The sequence below is a fragment of the Periophthalmus magnuspinnatus genome, chromosome 3 (assembly GCF_009829125.3).
Source record: "Periophthalmus magnuspinnatus isolate fPerMag1 chromosome 3, fPerMag1.2.pri, whole genome shotgun sequence".
Classification (NCBI taxonomy): domain Eukaryota; kingdom Metazoa; phylum Chordata; class Actinopteri; order Gobiiformes; family Gobiidae; genus Periophthalmus; species Periophthalmus magnuspinnatus.
The window spans coordinates 29,566,245-29,583,114 of NC_047128.1; the positions used below are offsets into that span (position 1 = coordinate 29,566,245).

General features: G+C 39.2%; 1 protein-coding gene across 1 annotated transcript in view; it reads right to left on the reverse strand.

Moving 5' to 3' along the window:
• LOC117392261 (MAM domain-containing glycosylphosphatidylinositol anchor protein 1) overlaps positions 1–13,968 on the reverse strand; it is a 133,184-nt gene extending 119,216 nt beyond the window's left edge. The window contains exons 1-2 of the mRNA XM_033990315.2: positions 13,532–13,968; positions 12,563–12,652 (exon numbers count right to left, since the gene is read on the reverse strand). Of these exons, the coding sequence (XP_033846206.1) occupies positions 12,563–12,629 (67 nt within the window). The 5' untranslated portion in view covers positions 12,630–12,652; positions 13,532–13,968. The remainder of the gene's footprint in view (positions 1–12,562; positions 12,653–13,531) is intronic.
• Positions 13,969–16,870: the final 2,902 nt, after the last annotated feature.

Sequence of the window (16,870 nt, forward strand, 5' to 3'; positions counted from 1 at the left end):
TGTGGGAGCTGGAATCTCATCACCAACCTGTGGGTCTGATGTTTACATCGAGAGAAGGAGCCAGACCTTAGACCTCACATGACCTTAGTTTGAAATGTGGTAGAAAGTGTTGTTTTCTTAGGCAAGACACTTCCTCCACATTGCCTAGTTTGAATGTGGTGTGTGTGAGTGTTGGTGGTTACCAGAGAAGCCGCATTAGCAGTATAATAATGCATTATATACAGCAATATAAAGTACCTTTTGATTCACTCACATTTCACTACATTAATTTTTACATATTAGCACTTGGGTTACTCACAGTGTTTTCATAAATAAAATGTACCTTTCCGAGCTCCAACCTGAGCTCTCTCAGTCAGGTAGACAATGGGAGAAAGTCAAGCAGCGTATTGAATAATGGTCTGTGTCGGAAAAACATACCAACTCTCAAAAAAAAATGTTTTTTTTAACAAACCAGTAGTGCCAGTGCTATGTTTATTTTATGACATCAACAAGAATCACAATCAGAATAGGTTCCAGTGATTCCACCCAGTCCCTGTGAATCTATTACTGCACTTTCTTTCATCCAGTTCTCCCTTCCCTCCTTCATTCCCTGCTCTGTGGTCCACTTCAATACTTCACCCACCCCTGAGAACAGGTTGTGTTTGCAATGCAGGGTGTTCCAGGCATGAGAAGAGAGGGCATCTGGGCAAGATTAAAAACACAGACAAAAGAGGAATGAGGTTGAAAATGAGACTAAGTGCAAAGATACAAGAAGAATGCCTCCACTGTGAAAACCTGTTGTGAGTAATAATAGTCTGGTGCCACATCACTCACAGGTGAGAAAGAGGAAAGTGTGAAAGTGTGTGTATGGACATGGTTGTATCCGGTATAGAAGGAAGGCCTCCTGTGTGGAAAGAGATTAGATCTGAATCATAAGAGAGGAATACAGCACCAATCTCCAACAACACACAAAAAAGAGTAATACTACCACTACTGTGCTTCACCGCCTCTCTGTGAAGGACAGGTCTACTTTATGTAATGAAGAGCAGTAACAGGTCAAAAGTCCCAGTCCCTTGTTGGTTAATATGTACTGAAGAGAAATGGAACATCTAATAATGTTACGTTGCTCTCACAAACATCATACTGCCAGAGCTGTGTCATTAATGAAAACAATCACAAACATAAAAAATGCAATGATTACTTACACACTGTACTGCTTTCAAAGGGCACGCATGTGATTCTGTGAGTGAAAAAGTTGCAGTAAGTTGAAGCTGTTTGCTAGAACTGTCAGCTTTCTAAATTTTAAGCACAATGATTTAAGTCTTGTGTTTAAAATAAATTTGTTTCTCCATTCTCCTCCCTGTATAGATTTTCCAGAGTGGTTTGTTCCTGTGTTTCTTCTTATTTCCTGAGGTCTGCAGATCTCTGGGGGAGCCTTTCTTCTTTTAGCTGCTCTGCTTGTATATGGCCCAGACCTTTTCGGTGTCACTCGGTGCCTCCTGCTTTTTATTGTGATTGTGTGTATCTTCCTCTGAGCTATGCATCCTTCACTTCTGGATTTTTAAGTACACTTGATAACAATTACTTTGCTCTGTTTCATCAGCTCTCAGTTTAACAAGTAAGTGAGGTCTGCTTTAACAATCTTGTTAAAAAATGCAAATTTGTTATTCTTCCTTATCACAGCTGTGGCTAAGTTAGATGTCAAAATATTTCCTGAGCTACAGATGGTTTCCCTGACAGCACTGAAGAGCTACAACATTCCGTTTAAACATTAGGCCTTCATCACATCAAGATGGATGCTTAGTGGAAATTAGATGCAGTAATGCGCCTGAGTTACAGCCATTACAGTGATTGACTTAGAATAACCTTGAAATTGTTTGTCTCTTACTGGCTTTCTCATAGTATATATAAAACACTGCATAATTAAATACAATAATGCAATAGCAGTATATAAGTAGAATACCTGTACAATAAGATGAATATGTATGTTCATTGTTTGAGGGCGAGTTAAAACAGAGGAACTGTCCATGGTGCTGAAGAAGAAACTTGTTCATTAGCCATCTGGTCTTTGCATATAACTTTTGAAATATCTTACACAAAATTATGAGATTGATTAAATAAACAAACAAAAATGAGCGAAGGGTATCAATTTAGAGCTTGTTCTAATGCATACTGATACTAATACTTGGGTACTAATGATACTTTTTGATCATGTTTACGTATAGACATTTAGTCACTGAATAAACACTATAACATATACACTGTTATACATTTCTTTTTTCAACTATTCATCTAAACTTAAAGCCATAAAAACAATACGTTCAGCGCTGTATTGATGTACAGTTGTACATAAATCAGGTGACAATGCAGTCCATTGTATTTCTGTCTTCCTAACAAGGACTGGTGTCTCCGTCCACCCACCAGATCCCCACACACTTCTCCTCTCTGAGCACCTCACTGGCCTCATTTCCTCCGCTAGCCCACCTGTCTCCTGACTCCCCCCAATATGAGCCTTTCCCCTGCCTCCCCGTGACAGCGCGCACCATGTCCTATATATGCACTAAGTGGAGAGGTAGGCGGATGTTTGCCACTGAATCGGCAAATGATAGCCGGAAAGATGACAAGGAGAGAGGGATTTTAAGAGGAACGTGTTGCAAGTAGAAGTTATTTCCGAATGTTAGTGATGGGATGAGCGGCGGGTTTAGGCTGGAATGAATTGGGTACATTTGATTGGATGACGGTCTTATGGACAGCTAGGAAAGGCAAGAGGATCAAGAGAGCAGTGAAGGAGGCAAGAGCAGAAGGCGCCGGGAACATTTCTTCTGACAGGTACAAGTTTAGTCGCGAGGTGGAGACGAGACAGTAAGGGAGAGAGGAAGGATGTGGATGGGTGGCAGGTAAATTGCTATTCTGACAACATAGGGACTTTTGCAACAAATCCACAAGATTACAGCCCTTTTCTTGTGAAGTTTAAAGGGGCAGACCTGGATAGTATTTCCAACATTTTAAGTGCAAGGGGATTTTTAGGGCCACCAGGAGAGTCAGTTGGATTGAGAAGGCAAGAAGAAGATGTGAGATCTCCCAGCGGCTTGAAGCGCTAAATTATTGAGGAAAACGTGCGTAGGAGTTGGAGATGGATTCACCAGCGCTGATCCCATCTCACTGTCAGAAAGTTTAGTTGAACATGACTGACACGTGCAGCTGCGGTTGTTTGTTTGTTGTTTGGGGTTTGGGGCACAAGGGGGAAGAGAGTGAGCATAGTGGAAAGGAATTAATGAGTTTCTAAAAATTAATTAAAATGAGATAGGATTTAGTAACTTTCTGTTGTAATAAAAACAACGGCAAATCAATGTATGTAAGTAGCAGTGTGATAACTTGTTATTTTAGTGGGAGTCTCCAGGGAAATCAACACACTGAAATATATTCTTGGAAGCTTAAATAATAAAACAACAACTACTTATTATAATGATTGTACTTTTAATAATTGTATTTTAAGTAGAGCATTACTATTGTATTGTGAGCAGAGAAGATATCTGCAATAAAGTTTTCATGAACAGAGCTAGCAAAACACATTTTAAAGAAATACTAGCAAAAACAAAACAAAAGTAGAAAACCTTTCTAATAGACATTTTTCTCAGTCTTGCAGGGCTTGGGACCAGCCCAAACATATGCTGGCCTGTCACACCTACTACTAGATTAAAATGCAGTAGCAACTAATAGTATTTTATTAACTTTTTTATTTTAATTCAATTTCAATTAAATTTATTTTTGTAAAGCCCAAAATCACAACAGCAGTCGCCTCTTAGGGCTGAACAAGAGAAATGATTTAACCAACAGAAAGTTAGAAAATCAACAATGAAAGAGAAACAGACAAACAAATGAATCAACAGAAAACAAGCAAATGGATAAGTGTCACAGGACATCCCCTGTCCTTAGACCCTCCTTCTCGGCAAGGAAAAACTAAAAAAAAAACACTGGGAAAAAGACAAACCTCGAGGAGAAACACAGTGAAGGAGAGATCCACTCCCAAGGGCAGGCTGCAGATATGTCCAGGACTAATGCACATCCATTTGCAGGTAGAGTTCAAGTCTGTAGGGCCAGAGCCCTCTCAACTAAGGCCCACCCACGGCAGGACGGGAGCCACCCCAGCCATGCACTGGGTCATCCAGCAAGGATGTACTTTACTTTATGTGATGTACTTTATATTTGATTCTGTTTGGCCAATAAACCAAAGAGTCAATATAAATGACAAACATTCAATGAAATGAACAGTAATAGATAAAACACTGAACATCAGACGTGTTCTCACCGCTGTTCACAACTGTCCTGTTGCCTTCATGAATAAGTTACCAACCAAATGTTCCCTCCTCTCTCACACACACGCACGATTCCCTTCCACACATGCAGTGACAAACCCCACACTTTAGAGCTGCTCTCGAGGCGACTAGCCAAATCATATGCAGGTAAAACACATCTACGTAATGGTGCCACATTACCATCTCCACTGAATTAAAGTGTGCCAACTGCTATGTGATAATGTCTGACAGCACTACAGTGAGCAGGGAAGTCAGGCTGGCAGATTAGTCCTCCCACGGGACATGTACATTGTATTTGATAGTGGCAACATACCTCATATAAGCTGGGACAGGAGCAACAACTGACTGAAAACATGTAAGAAGAATATCTGCGCATAAAGGGACTGATTAAAGGGGGATTATGTCTATAATTTAAGGGGCTATATACTATGACAGTTCACTTTTTTTAGCCTAATACAGTTGCATAATTTAAAGCCTTTAATGCATCTTTGGATACTTTTAACTGCAAAATATGCTGAATCCATATTTTTAAAAATGTATTACAGTGTCACATAATTTTCACAAGTTATAGGGCTGTCACAATAATTACTATATCCACTTATGGTTCAATAAATGATAGATGGAACAATCATTTTTGGGGACAATATTTATGGTGGTACTTGGAAATGTTTCATTATTGCATTTATTTATTGCAGCTCGTATTCTTTAAAGGTACATAACTACGTAAATGTATGTAACTTTCTTGAGGTTGCAAATCACCTGCATGATTCCATATAATAAAAAGTCATTCTCCATGGTATCTGACAAGTTTTATGCCATACTGTGGAATATTATTGCCAAAAGAATAACATTTCCATGGGATTAAGCAGTACGAGGCCCTCCTCACATACAAGACAGGTTTGTGTAGATGCAAGCTCGTCAAAATAAAGACGCATTTTCAGTGTAATAACATAAAAAAAATAAAAATTAAAAAAAACATAATCAACCAAAATAATTAAAAAACATGCTTTTAATTCAATCTTTTTTTTAGGCTAAAACATTATATACTGTGGCTTTAATGATACTGTAGATTTATATTTTGCTTCAGGATTATTGTGTCTGATAATTCCAGTATTATCGTGTATATTTTCTTCATCAATATACATAACAGCACAAAACATTTTATCTTGAAAGACATAGTGAGTAATGGAGTCGTCCACTGTCACTCCTCTATGTATGTAGGCATTTGTTTAACACTGACTAAAGCGCCCCACTGCACAGAGAGGAGTGTGGGAGAGAGTGAGGTAATAACCTAAGAGTTCAGTAGAAGGTGAGTGTACGCGAGCGCTGCAAGGTGAGGCTGTGTGGGCTCCTGCATGTGAAGCTGTAATTAACATGAACAGAAGAGCGCTTTTTCAGCAGCAAAAGACTCAAGCGCAGTAAGAGGCTCGGGGGGTGAAAGCTACAATAAATTTGGCTGTGACAGATCACCAGGATGCTCGGTGCAATGCAGATAGGTGTACAAAAAAAAGAACACTATGATATTGCTTCTATTCAGCATATATTTAAAATCAATCTTAAATAAATTTTACATATATGTTGCAAAGAAAATGTAAAGAATCCTTAGGGGCTGGGTTATTGCTTGTAAAATGCTAGAATGCGTGCAAGAACGTGGTTAAGTAATGTGAAACCTATAAGCGTTTTGGTAACCTTAGTGTTGACTTATGATGCTTTGGCTTAATTTAAGTCTGGATGAATTGCTCGGTTGGGTAGATTTACTAAAGTTGGGCTTGGATTCAGATTAATTAAATTTATAGATAACACAGAGAACCTGCTTAATAATACACCAGGCTTAGTGCAGTTTAAAAATTGAGCATAACCTTCTGTCCCGGTGTGTGATCGTTTTTTATTTTGCATTATTTGACCACACACTTTCTGACTACTCAACACTAACTTACTCCACTCACAGTCTATTTTGTTCATTGTCACATTCCAAGACATTTCTTTCATAAATGTGTATAAATCAGGTTCTCTTTACCTGTTGCCCCTGCCCATCTTGCCCTCTGAGTGTAATAGATGAACTTTGGCTAATACATCTGCGCTCCCGTGTCATGATTGTGTGAACACTGTTATCGTTTAGCCCTAAGAAGCAAGGGCCACTGTAAACTCTGGTCAACACATCTCTACAGACACAGGCCTATGCCTCCACAGCTGACCCACAGGTTAATAGAATTGTTACCGGCCTGTAACATCCAGTCTTTGTACAAGAAGAACAGGAATTTGAACCACGAGAGAAGTAGACACAAAGGAAGGTATAGGAGGCATTAGAGGACAGACAGAGCTGAATAATCGTTTCTAGAAACAGTTCGGCCTTGCAGTGTGACCCCCATGATAAAAATACCGCTCTTATAATAAGAAAATGAACTGGATGAAATCATATTATTCACAATAATTAAAGCCCATTACAAACTGACAAAGGGGCACACAACAGGCTGAGGTCAAATTGTGTTTAAATGAAATACTATTATTGTGATTTGTTAGGCTTTTTTGCATAACCCTATTTTTTAACAATACTTTCCACTGATCTGAACTTGGAACAGCCACTAAAACCAGTAATATTATGAAGTAACAATAAAAAGCTCCAAATGCCATAGCCTAGTTCATTATTTCTAAACGGTTGTTCTGTGTTTCATTAATGATGCGAAATCCAAAATCCCACCTAATACCCTAGCTTTGTGAAGATTTCATATGTTATTAAACTAATTCTCGAATCTTAATCAAGGTCAATTGCTCAATTAATAGTGACATTGATTGGAGTTTACACAGCTCAAATGAAGGACATGAAATCTATGTAAGAATCAACCAGGGAGCGTGGACTGCAGACTGCAATTATACTCTTAAGATATAGTGTTGCTTCAAACACATAAAAGTGCTTCAGTAATGTGCCAAGATTACTTATAAAGTGCAACAAATAGTATTATAACCTAATGCTGCAACCATTAGTAGTGTCCCGTAAAAGTACTACCACATCTCTTTTACTACCACCATGGTTAGAAGTACTCATGAAATAATTTTGAGTAAAGTTTTTTTTTTTATACATGTGTAAAAGTTCTAAGCTAAGTCAAAGTATCTAGTTACTTCCACCTTTCCTTTGACCCATGCATAGGTGTATTTGAGGATAAAAAACAATGTTGGTGGCGTGTGGGCAGAACTGTAGCTGTCCGTCTGTGGGAGGCAAAGCACTATCAAACACATCTCAGATTAATGCTCCAGTCTCTTCCTATCACCATCTCTCTCCTCTCTCCTTCTTCCTCTCCTCGTTGCCCCAGAGCCACCCATAAATTATGAATGCTTATTAGAAAAGGGCAATATTCAGCATCCAAAATAAACTCTGCAGCAGAAAGACATAAAAGAGACAAACAAAAAAGTGCTGACGTGAGAGGAGGGGAGAGCTAAAGTCACTGGGGAACTTACTGTATAGTGGCCAGGGTCGGTAAACCTGGAAATGTCGTCTTTCTAGGTCAGTGCCTTTCAACCTGGCAGCCGGCTAATGCAGCAGGATGGCTTCAAGCATTAATAAGATCTTCTATGTTGGCTGTTGGGCGTTTGTTTCTACACTAAAACTGAATTCCCAGGCTCACATTCCTCCTAAGGCATCATCTTCAAAGTTATGTTAAGTTTAAGTGCAATTAAGGCATATTACTTCTTCACTTTTTAAATCTCTTGTACTACTTTGTTGCATGGCCAGTGGCGATGCCAAAACTCTCTCAGACTTTGAAACTCAATTGTGTCTTGTTTTCAAGTAAAACTATTTTGACCATGAATGTTTATTTATTCACAAACTTATGACGAGATGCTTAATGTTATTTTGGTTTTTTTTTGCTTTTTTCATTTAAACTTAACACTATAACACTATGTAACTTATTTTTGTATTGCTTTGTTGCTTGAAATGTTCCATTCTGTCTTGTATTTATTCACTTACTTTTCAATCAAGTGTTTCATTGCTCAAAAAGAACATAGATCCCTACTGTGAATGGGCTTACCTCTCCACAGATCTTACCTGTGACTTAATAATGAAACAAGACAAGCAGGTAACCAAATAAAGTAAAGCAGTTACACAAGTACGCCTTTAACCAATTAACTGATACGGTAGCTGAAACAAAGCACTTAGCATTTAACAAATCACGTCAAAAGAAAACAGAAATAAAGTACACAGATATATATGATGTGATGGTAAGAGAATACCCTTAACGAGTATAAAACCACGTTAAGTACAAGCAATGACTTTGGTTCATTAGATTTCCTGTTAACAAGCCAAAAATGAAGCATCACATTGCAGACTGATGCACGTCTACAGTAGCAGCTAATGGTGTGGTGTGACTTTGAGAGCGATCAATAATTTGGTGTCCCTGTGAACTGTGTTGCTTGGCAAAGTGTGATGCAGCGCCAAAAAAACAAGTTGAAGAGACACTTTTCTGGTACGACTTGTTTGTATTGACGTTGCAACTGTCAAATCCTCCAGCAGATAAGTCATATCCTCCGTGGCTGTCGGTTTCATCACAGTCATTTTACAAGAATAAGTGTTCAGCTTTTATAAATTGAGAGAATTACAACAGCAAGGGCATCCGCGGTCAAAAGCTACGCCTTTCTAAAAATAAGCACATGCTGAGAATGCCCTATCAGGTCTAAAATAACCAGTTAACATTTTCGCTGTGGGTTTACAGTCTGGTACAGGCTTTATATAATTACGTTTTATATTTTAATAGCAACATATCTTAGTGTCTGAATGAGAATACAGTGCACTATTAGCCCAAAGTTCTTGTTACCTATTTAAATATCAAAATACCCAACCCAGGGACCTTAAACCTGCATTTCTGACCTTTAATTAACACAATATTATACGTATAGAGTGCATCTACTTTGACAGGCAGCAGGATCTATTATAAAACATTTATTCTCACCATAATTGGCTCAACACTTTTTACAGTATCTTAAAAATAACTTACACTGTTGGGACATATGCTTGGGAACACTACCCACTTTCTGTGCTCCCCCTCATTTGCTTTAAAATGAACATTAAAAACCAATCGTTATCAAAGGGCTATCAAATAGTTATCTATCAAGCAAACTTGTTATCTTCCCATCTGCTTTTGAGGCTAATTTGTCGGCTATCCATTCTCTGTTACTGACACGAGATGGGAGCTTTTTGACAGCCTATCAAAACTCACACAGGCACAATCGATAGCACAGCGCTGCAAGAGGAACAGTGACGGATCTACAAGTCCCTGCTGAGCCAGCAAACTGTTGCGGTGGGAAGAAAAGTGAGGCGGCCACGCAAACACTTCCCACATGCCAACAAACAAGCGAGCTCACAGCATTGGACTCCCTCGTACACACACATGCAATTTTCACATTAACACTCTCGTTCACACACACACACAGAGACACAGACACACACATGAGAGGTAACACCTGCACAAGGCGTCCTGGGCAAACATACACACACACAGTTTTCGAATAGACCCGGGGGCAGCCACAGTAAATGAAGCTCACAGACATAAAGCGCTGACATCAATCAAGCAACACTCGCAAAGCTTTGGCTCCCGATGGACACCGTGTCGCATCTGCCTGCTCCTGCACGTGCTAAACAAGTTTTTAAAAATGAAAAAACAGTTTACACATGTTTACACAGCGAGAATAAGTAGTTTTTTCCCCCCATGATGTCCTTATGTGTTTACTGGAATGGCGGAACACTGTAAAGCGTTTTGTTCTTCCCGAATAGCCCCTCTGATTGCCGCTGATTTGCCGACATAAAAGAGCTGCTCCACAGGTACGCACAGCTGAGCACTACTTTTACAGGCATCGCAGGGGAAATGTGGATCTAACATACTCACAAAGAGCTGGGACTCCCTCAGCAGTGACTAAAAGGCAACTTTGCTCAAGACGACACTGCAGGAGGATTTTTCCTGCTTAATAAACTCCGGGACTACACCACAGCAATGCAGCATCTGATGAGAATTTGTGACAGAGCCCAGGAGGCAAGCATGCATAAATTCTCAACTCTAATCAGCATATTACGGTATTTAAATCAGAAATGAACATGTTTGAATAAGGACTAACTAGAGCAATATGTAACTGCATTTGTAAAACCTTCATACGTTGATTATATTGTAACTACCAGCAAGACAACTCACCACCTTATATTCATTCACTATGGGTCATTTAGATTCACTAATTGATATATTAATAATACACTCCTTGGTACAGTGAAATAGGACTGGGTGATTTGCCAAAAAATCTACCACAAATTTTTTCCCTCATCTTTAAAATCTAATTTTTTGCTTCTATTTTACATTACAAATAGTTTTCAATATAGATTTCATGAAGATAAACGATACAGACTTTTAAATAGCCAAATTTCTTCCTCCAAAATCTGAACTCTGCTCCAGACCACGTGCTTTTACTGACAGAGGAATAGCTATAGACCTGTCAATAAAAAAATACCCAAGCATATTAGTGACAATTACAACTGAATCTCGTTCTCGATTAAAATTGTCTTACAGCCCTAGAGAGAAAGGAAATGTTGAGAGCACACCAGACCACAAGAAGGAATTGTTAAGCGCAAATATACTTCTCATTCATTTCAAAGCACAACAGGCACTCGCCCATGGATGTCTGTCGGATCATTTACGAGCAAACATTTCCCAGAACTGACAACTGATATAAAAAAAAGGTTTAAAAAATTATTACAATTCCCACATTGCATTTTTAAACTGTCTTATGACATAGTTACTACTGGCCATCCTGGCTTTATCACAAATGCATCAGGAAAACGTAAAATAAAGATGATCCCAGATAAGCAATGTCAAGCTATAAAAAACATGTAACGCCTGTTTTATTGTATGGCTATGTTTGACACATAAAACCGATGTGCGTGATGGTTTATATCGCACTGTGTACCCCCTGACCTTATCCAGTGCTGTCGCAGAGAACAAAACCACCTCTTTGTCAAAATAAAACCCAAAATAGAAGTGAAAGATGAGGCAGAAAGGATCAATGTAAGAACTCAAAAGCACAAACACATAATATAATACATAATCAATGGCGGCAGATGGAGTTACCAGCTGATTAGTACATGAGAGATATACTGAGCGAATGGGTGTGTGCGATATGAGTGTGGGCCCACGCGATTGCTTATGACAAGAAGCACTCTGCCACACTACCACTAAACAGAACCTGTTTTCTAAGGCTGCCACATGGTTTTAACCGTCAAAATCACAGGATCAGAACTGACAGATCATTTTGTGAGTTTACCTAGCCCCGAGGGACAGTGCGCAAATCTGGCTAGACGCTTCTATCCAAAAGAAAAGAGACCACAGCACAGCATAAAGTATAAGAATCTTAAGAGAAAACAACTGAATGGTCCTAAAAGTTCTGTATTAAGTATTTTTAAACATTGAAACAGAGAAAAATATGACAGGAAGTGGGGATACAAAGTATGAATAGTAGTAAGGCTGGTTGAGGTTGTGATATGACATCGTTTGCAGGAGTATTTCTATGTATAATCTAATACAAATACTATCAAAGTACTAGTAACTGAAGCAGAATACTGGAAAAACACCTTGATTTCATATTTGTGGAAGGAAAGATTTCAATAGTTTCAATGGTAGTCATCTCGACACTGTTTTCTTACCATGGACCACTCCTGGATTACACTGACTAGTTTCATATTGTTTGGTAGTTTTTCCTTTACGTGATTATTATTCAAATACTTAATTTTTATCTGACTTTTCAAGTACATCCGCCTCTGGTTCTGTATTACAATTATTCTCATTTCAAACTTTTAATGCACCAAAATGGCACTGTCTGTGAAATGTCTTCTGAATCCTGACTATGACTTTGTTTTTGTCTCCTTTTCCCCGTGCGTTCATTATTCTGCCATGAAGATTTATATCAACCTGAGAGTGGAATAGAATTAAATTTACACTAGGTGGGTTCCCCTTTGCGGTATTTCTGGATGTTTTCCAGCCGCCTTGTGTGACTTTCGAAGAATTAATACCTCCCTTTCAAGTTAATTTGCTGTCGATCCTCCCTGAAGCTATTCTCATACTATTTTAAATGCCAGTCTTATTAGCATGTGGCAGTGAAACTCATATGTTCACTAAGAAGCTCTTTAATGAAGGCTACGGGCTAATAATTGAACAAATTAACACTGGAACCCCATCAGGTAGCCTGCGCTTTGATGTGGAGGGCTATTACAGGTCCATTAGTAAATATGATATTCTTACCATAAACTCCTTGTGCCCAGGCATGTGAGCAAATGCAGCAAAATAACAAAATCCAGAAAAAGTCCATGTTCAGCTCAGTTGCATCATAACCTAAAAGAAGCACAAGCAGAAAACAACTTAACTGTTTGGAATCATGTTTTCTGTGCCACTAGATTACAACATTTTAAGCCTTGACAATAATATTACAAAGCAATTTAGTCTGGGCACGCAGCCTACTGTATATCCTCATTCAACCCAAAGGGCAGGTAATTCAATCACAAATCGAGGATTAAGGGAGGGGGCTTACAAGAGCTATGTGCTGCAGAGATTGACAGGATTGGACTATTTGTGACAAAAGTTACCATTGGTTCTCTGAATTAGGAGCAGGTGTGTGGAGAGTGAGGAATAAGGACAGGACATAACACACATGGATTACATGTGTATTTGTGGAGGATTATCAAGAACAAAAGAGATGATCACTGGAGACCAGCACCACATAGATGAGTAAATCAAAAACACTGAGATACATCTTTATACTTGATGTGAACTTGTTATCTTTGTGAAGGATCTTGATAAAAGTAAGGTTGCTTTACAATAGAGGTGCTGGTCTTGCTTCTGTGTCCTCCCATTTCTCATGTCCCTTTTGGCCCCTTCTCCTACTTCACGTGATCTTTGGCACAGAACTTTGTACACACTTTCAAAGTTACAAAATATGCATCCTGAATTAGTTTGGCAATCCACTGGAGGATTTTGTAATGAAGAACTTTAATTAGCATATATAATGTTTAAATAAATATTGTTCCACAAATATCTTTTTTTATCAAGTTTGTTAACTGTCTTGTTTTGTGCAAACTTTTTCCTTCTCCATAAAGGTTTTAAAGAAAAAGCTGTGCACCTCAGGGCGAGCGAAATGGTCTAGAACGCAAAGTCCAGAGTGTGCACGAGGATGGCGCCAAATACGGACATTGGGGACAGGTTTACATTCCGTACCTTGCTCCCGTGTCCTGTCTTCTGGTCAGTGCAGCGCCGAGCCGTGCGCACTCCTCCGGCTTTTCCCAAGACGATTTCTCCGCTCTCCTCCGAGCCTCACCGTCACAGCGGGAATTAAAACAAAAGTTATAAATCTCTCTTAGATCCCGAACAAACTCCTGAGTAGGCTGAAAATGTCAGAGTTTGTGATGCTCCGAAGCCGCTCAATGCATGTCCATTATGGTGAACTTTTTCTCTTACGCGCGGAGAGCACTATTTTCTTTGTTTTTTCCTCAGATATAAAACCACTAAGAACTAAAAACAGTTAGAACGATCCTGGTCCCTTCAGTGGATGTAAACTCTTTGTTGTCTCTTTATTCTCAGCCTCGGACCGGAATCAGAGCCCTATAGTGGAACCCCAGCGTTAACACAATCATGTGCTCTGAAAACGAGCCTCCCCTTTTCCTCCGCTCGTTCAATCAGCGCTGTGTCTGTGGACTCCGAGTGATTGTGGCCAAGTGGAATATGTGCGCAGACTGAGAACGACCGCCCCTGTCTGTGAACGGAGAGAGAGGAGTAGAGATAGAAGGAGGAGGAGACTGGCATACTGAAATACACACAGATGAGCAGCTCGGGCATCACACTTTGGAGACGAACAGGTTGTTGAAGGAGCTGTTGTTGCTTAGTCCCCAGTTCAGCCTTATTCTCTTGTGCGCAAAGGCAGGATTTTTTTTTTTTCCCGAATTACTTTGCATGCAAAACCGTATCCTTGCATGGCTGTATAAAGTTGGATGGTTGCACGGGTCAAGCACCTGGACCATTGGTTTAAACAAGGACAGGAATTTCAATTGCTCATTTGAATATCCTCTCTTTGCGCAACAGGATGTGTAGAAGTGCCAAGAGTCCCCGTGCTTTGTTTAGGGCTTCTTTTATATTGTTGTGCCTGGTGCAGACTTTGTACTCCAGACCAGCATCAAACTGCCAATTAAAATCTCTGTACTTTGTCTAATACCTAACGGAGCAGCCCTTAACTGCACCTCCCCATCCCGCAGGACCAATTATGTATGACGGTAAAACGAGTAGAGTTGAACCCACACGCGCATAGTCTTTTTACACTTCCGAGCGCGTTCAGTTCACATTCTCTCCCCTCGCGTTTCCTCAGACAGTGGAGCCGAGGCGCTGGTGTGGCAGTAGTCCTTGTTACCGCCAGAGGGAGTGTTTCAGTTGGTTCCGGGTGGTGCTGATGTTGTGTGACCTGGCGCAGGCCTAAGAGACGCATGATGCTATGGGTTATGTGTTATCTGACCTGCGAGATATAATATGACAGACAGAAACAAGAGGCCTTTATAAGTGAACGCATTATGAGGGGAATATCATCTTACAACATGACACTGAATAATCAAGCTGCATATCACTTAACCTCTGCACTGAAAGAAAAAAAGTCGCTGGATTTGCGTAAAAAATATAGAAAGCCTGGCGTGTAATACAATTTGGTTTAGGTTTGAAACTTAACTGCGTATCCTTTGCACATGTTCTTTTCACAACACAAGCATAACTGTTTCATGTGGATGTAATGTGATCCAATCTTGCTCAATGTGCTTATGAATCTTATATAACATCATCCAAATTAACCTTTTATTACCCTTAAATTACTCTCATTTTTTATGTAATTTAATTCTCTGTTAACAATTACAGTCTCATCTGTTCACACGCAGCATCAAATGTTTGGTGTCAAAGTAAAATAAGTACAAAAAACACTTTTTCACACTTGTGTATTGTCTTAAATTAGTCAAATAGGAGGTACAGTGACAAACTGTTTGGAGTTGGACAGTGTGAAGACTTATTCCACTGAAGAAGCTCTGGTCTGTGTTTATGGCGACAGGAATAAGAACTGATCGCCATATGATTATCTACTTTGTGCACATTTTAACATTACAGTGTATTACTATAATGCACTAGGACAGAATTATTATTATTATTATTATTATTATTATTATTATTATTATTATTATTATTATTATTATTATTATTATTATATTTTTTGTTGCTTTACTTTGTTATGTGTTTTGGTTGACACTATTTTTAAAATGCTGCTGCACAAAAACACTAACATCAGCTGTGATGTATGTTAGCTTACCAGCAGATCCAGTACAATACTTTAGATATCATCATTTGATACCAAATCTGCAAAAAAAATAATAATAATAATAATAAATAATCTGGCTCAGAGTATGACCTTTTAAGAAACTGTCTCTGAAATTACTATTACTAATTAATATATATTCTAATACTGTAAGTGAAAGCTTATGGAAACCCTGAAAAGTTGTAAAGACTGCTTCAGATTCTAGACATGCAAAGACAAAAACACAGTATGTATGTTGCTTGCAGCTTGCAGCCAGCAGCACTTATCATGACATACAAGGAGTGCATTATTGCTGCTTGTGGCAATGGATCTATAAAGAGTGCTGTTAGAATAAGAAACATTAGCCTCAGTGGTGAGTGCTATTTAGGTGCCCTATACCATGGCCCTGTTCTTAACCTTACACTGGCCTTAACTCAAAGACCTTGATCTCAATATAACAACAAGCCACCCTCTCTGTCACTGTTCAAGTGATGCAATGTGAGCGACAGCATTAGGAGAAACACAATAACAGCTGACAAATGTCAGATTTACACGTTACACTTCATTTACAATTGAGGTATGATATTTATAGATGAAGCTCAACGTAGGCACTAATTTAAATATAGCTTTTTCACGCAAGGCTAAACAAATGTGTGAGGAGTGTGTTAGTTCAATCAACCTCAGACTTTAATAGAGGGGAAGGGGTTTAAAATGTGAAATCCATGTCACAGTGTTTAATACACAGTTTTGGAAGAAAAGGGACAGACTAGGCACAAATGTATTTTCCTTTTTATATATACATGATTTGAGCAGACTTTTTGCCTAGACAGACCCAGCAGAGCTCCGCAGTGTGTAATGCTATCTGAGGAGTTTGGTTAAATCCTTTCTGGTACCGTAATTGATGTTCCCATCAGTGTAATTCAATCATAGCTCAAATGCTGTATATCAGCACCAAGCACTTCCCCACATAGAAAGAGCTAAATGGACAGAAAAGATACACTAGAGACCTACAATAATTTCATTGTTTGCTGGTGTGTGAGTGTGTGGATGACAGCTAGCTATCCTCACTGACAGACAGCAAAAGCAACGCTTTTTTTTTTTTTTTTAATAGAGATGTGATAACCAGGATCAGACATGACAGCTCGACATGGGAGCCACAGAGGCCTGAGAGGGACATACTTTCACCAGTGAGAGAGAGTGACAGGAGACAGGAGACAAGCCTGCAGTGATAGGGCAGC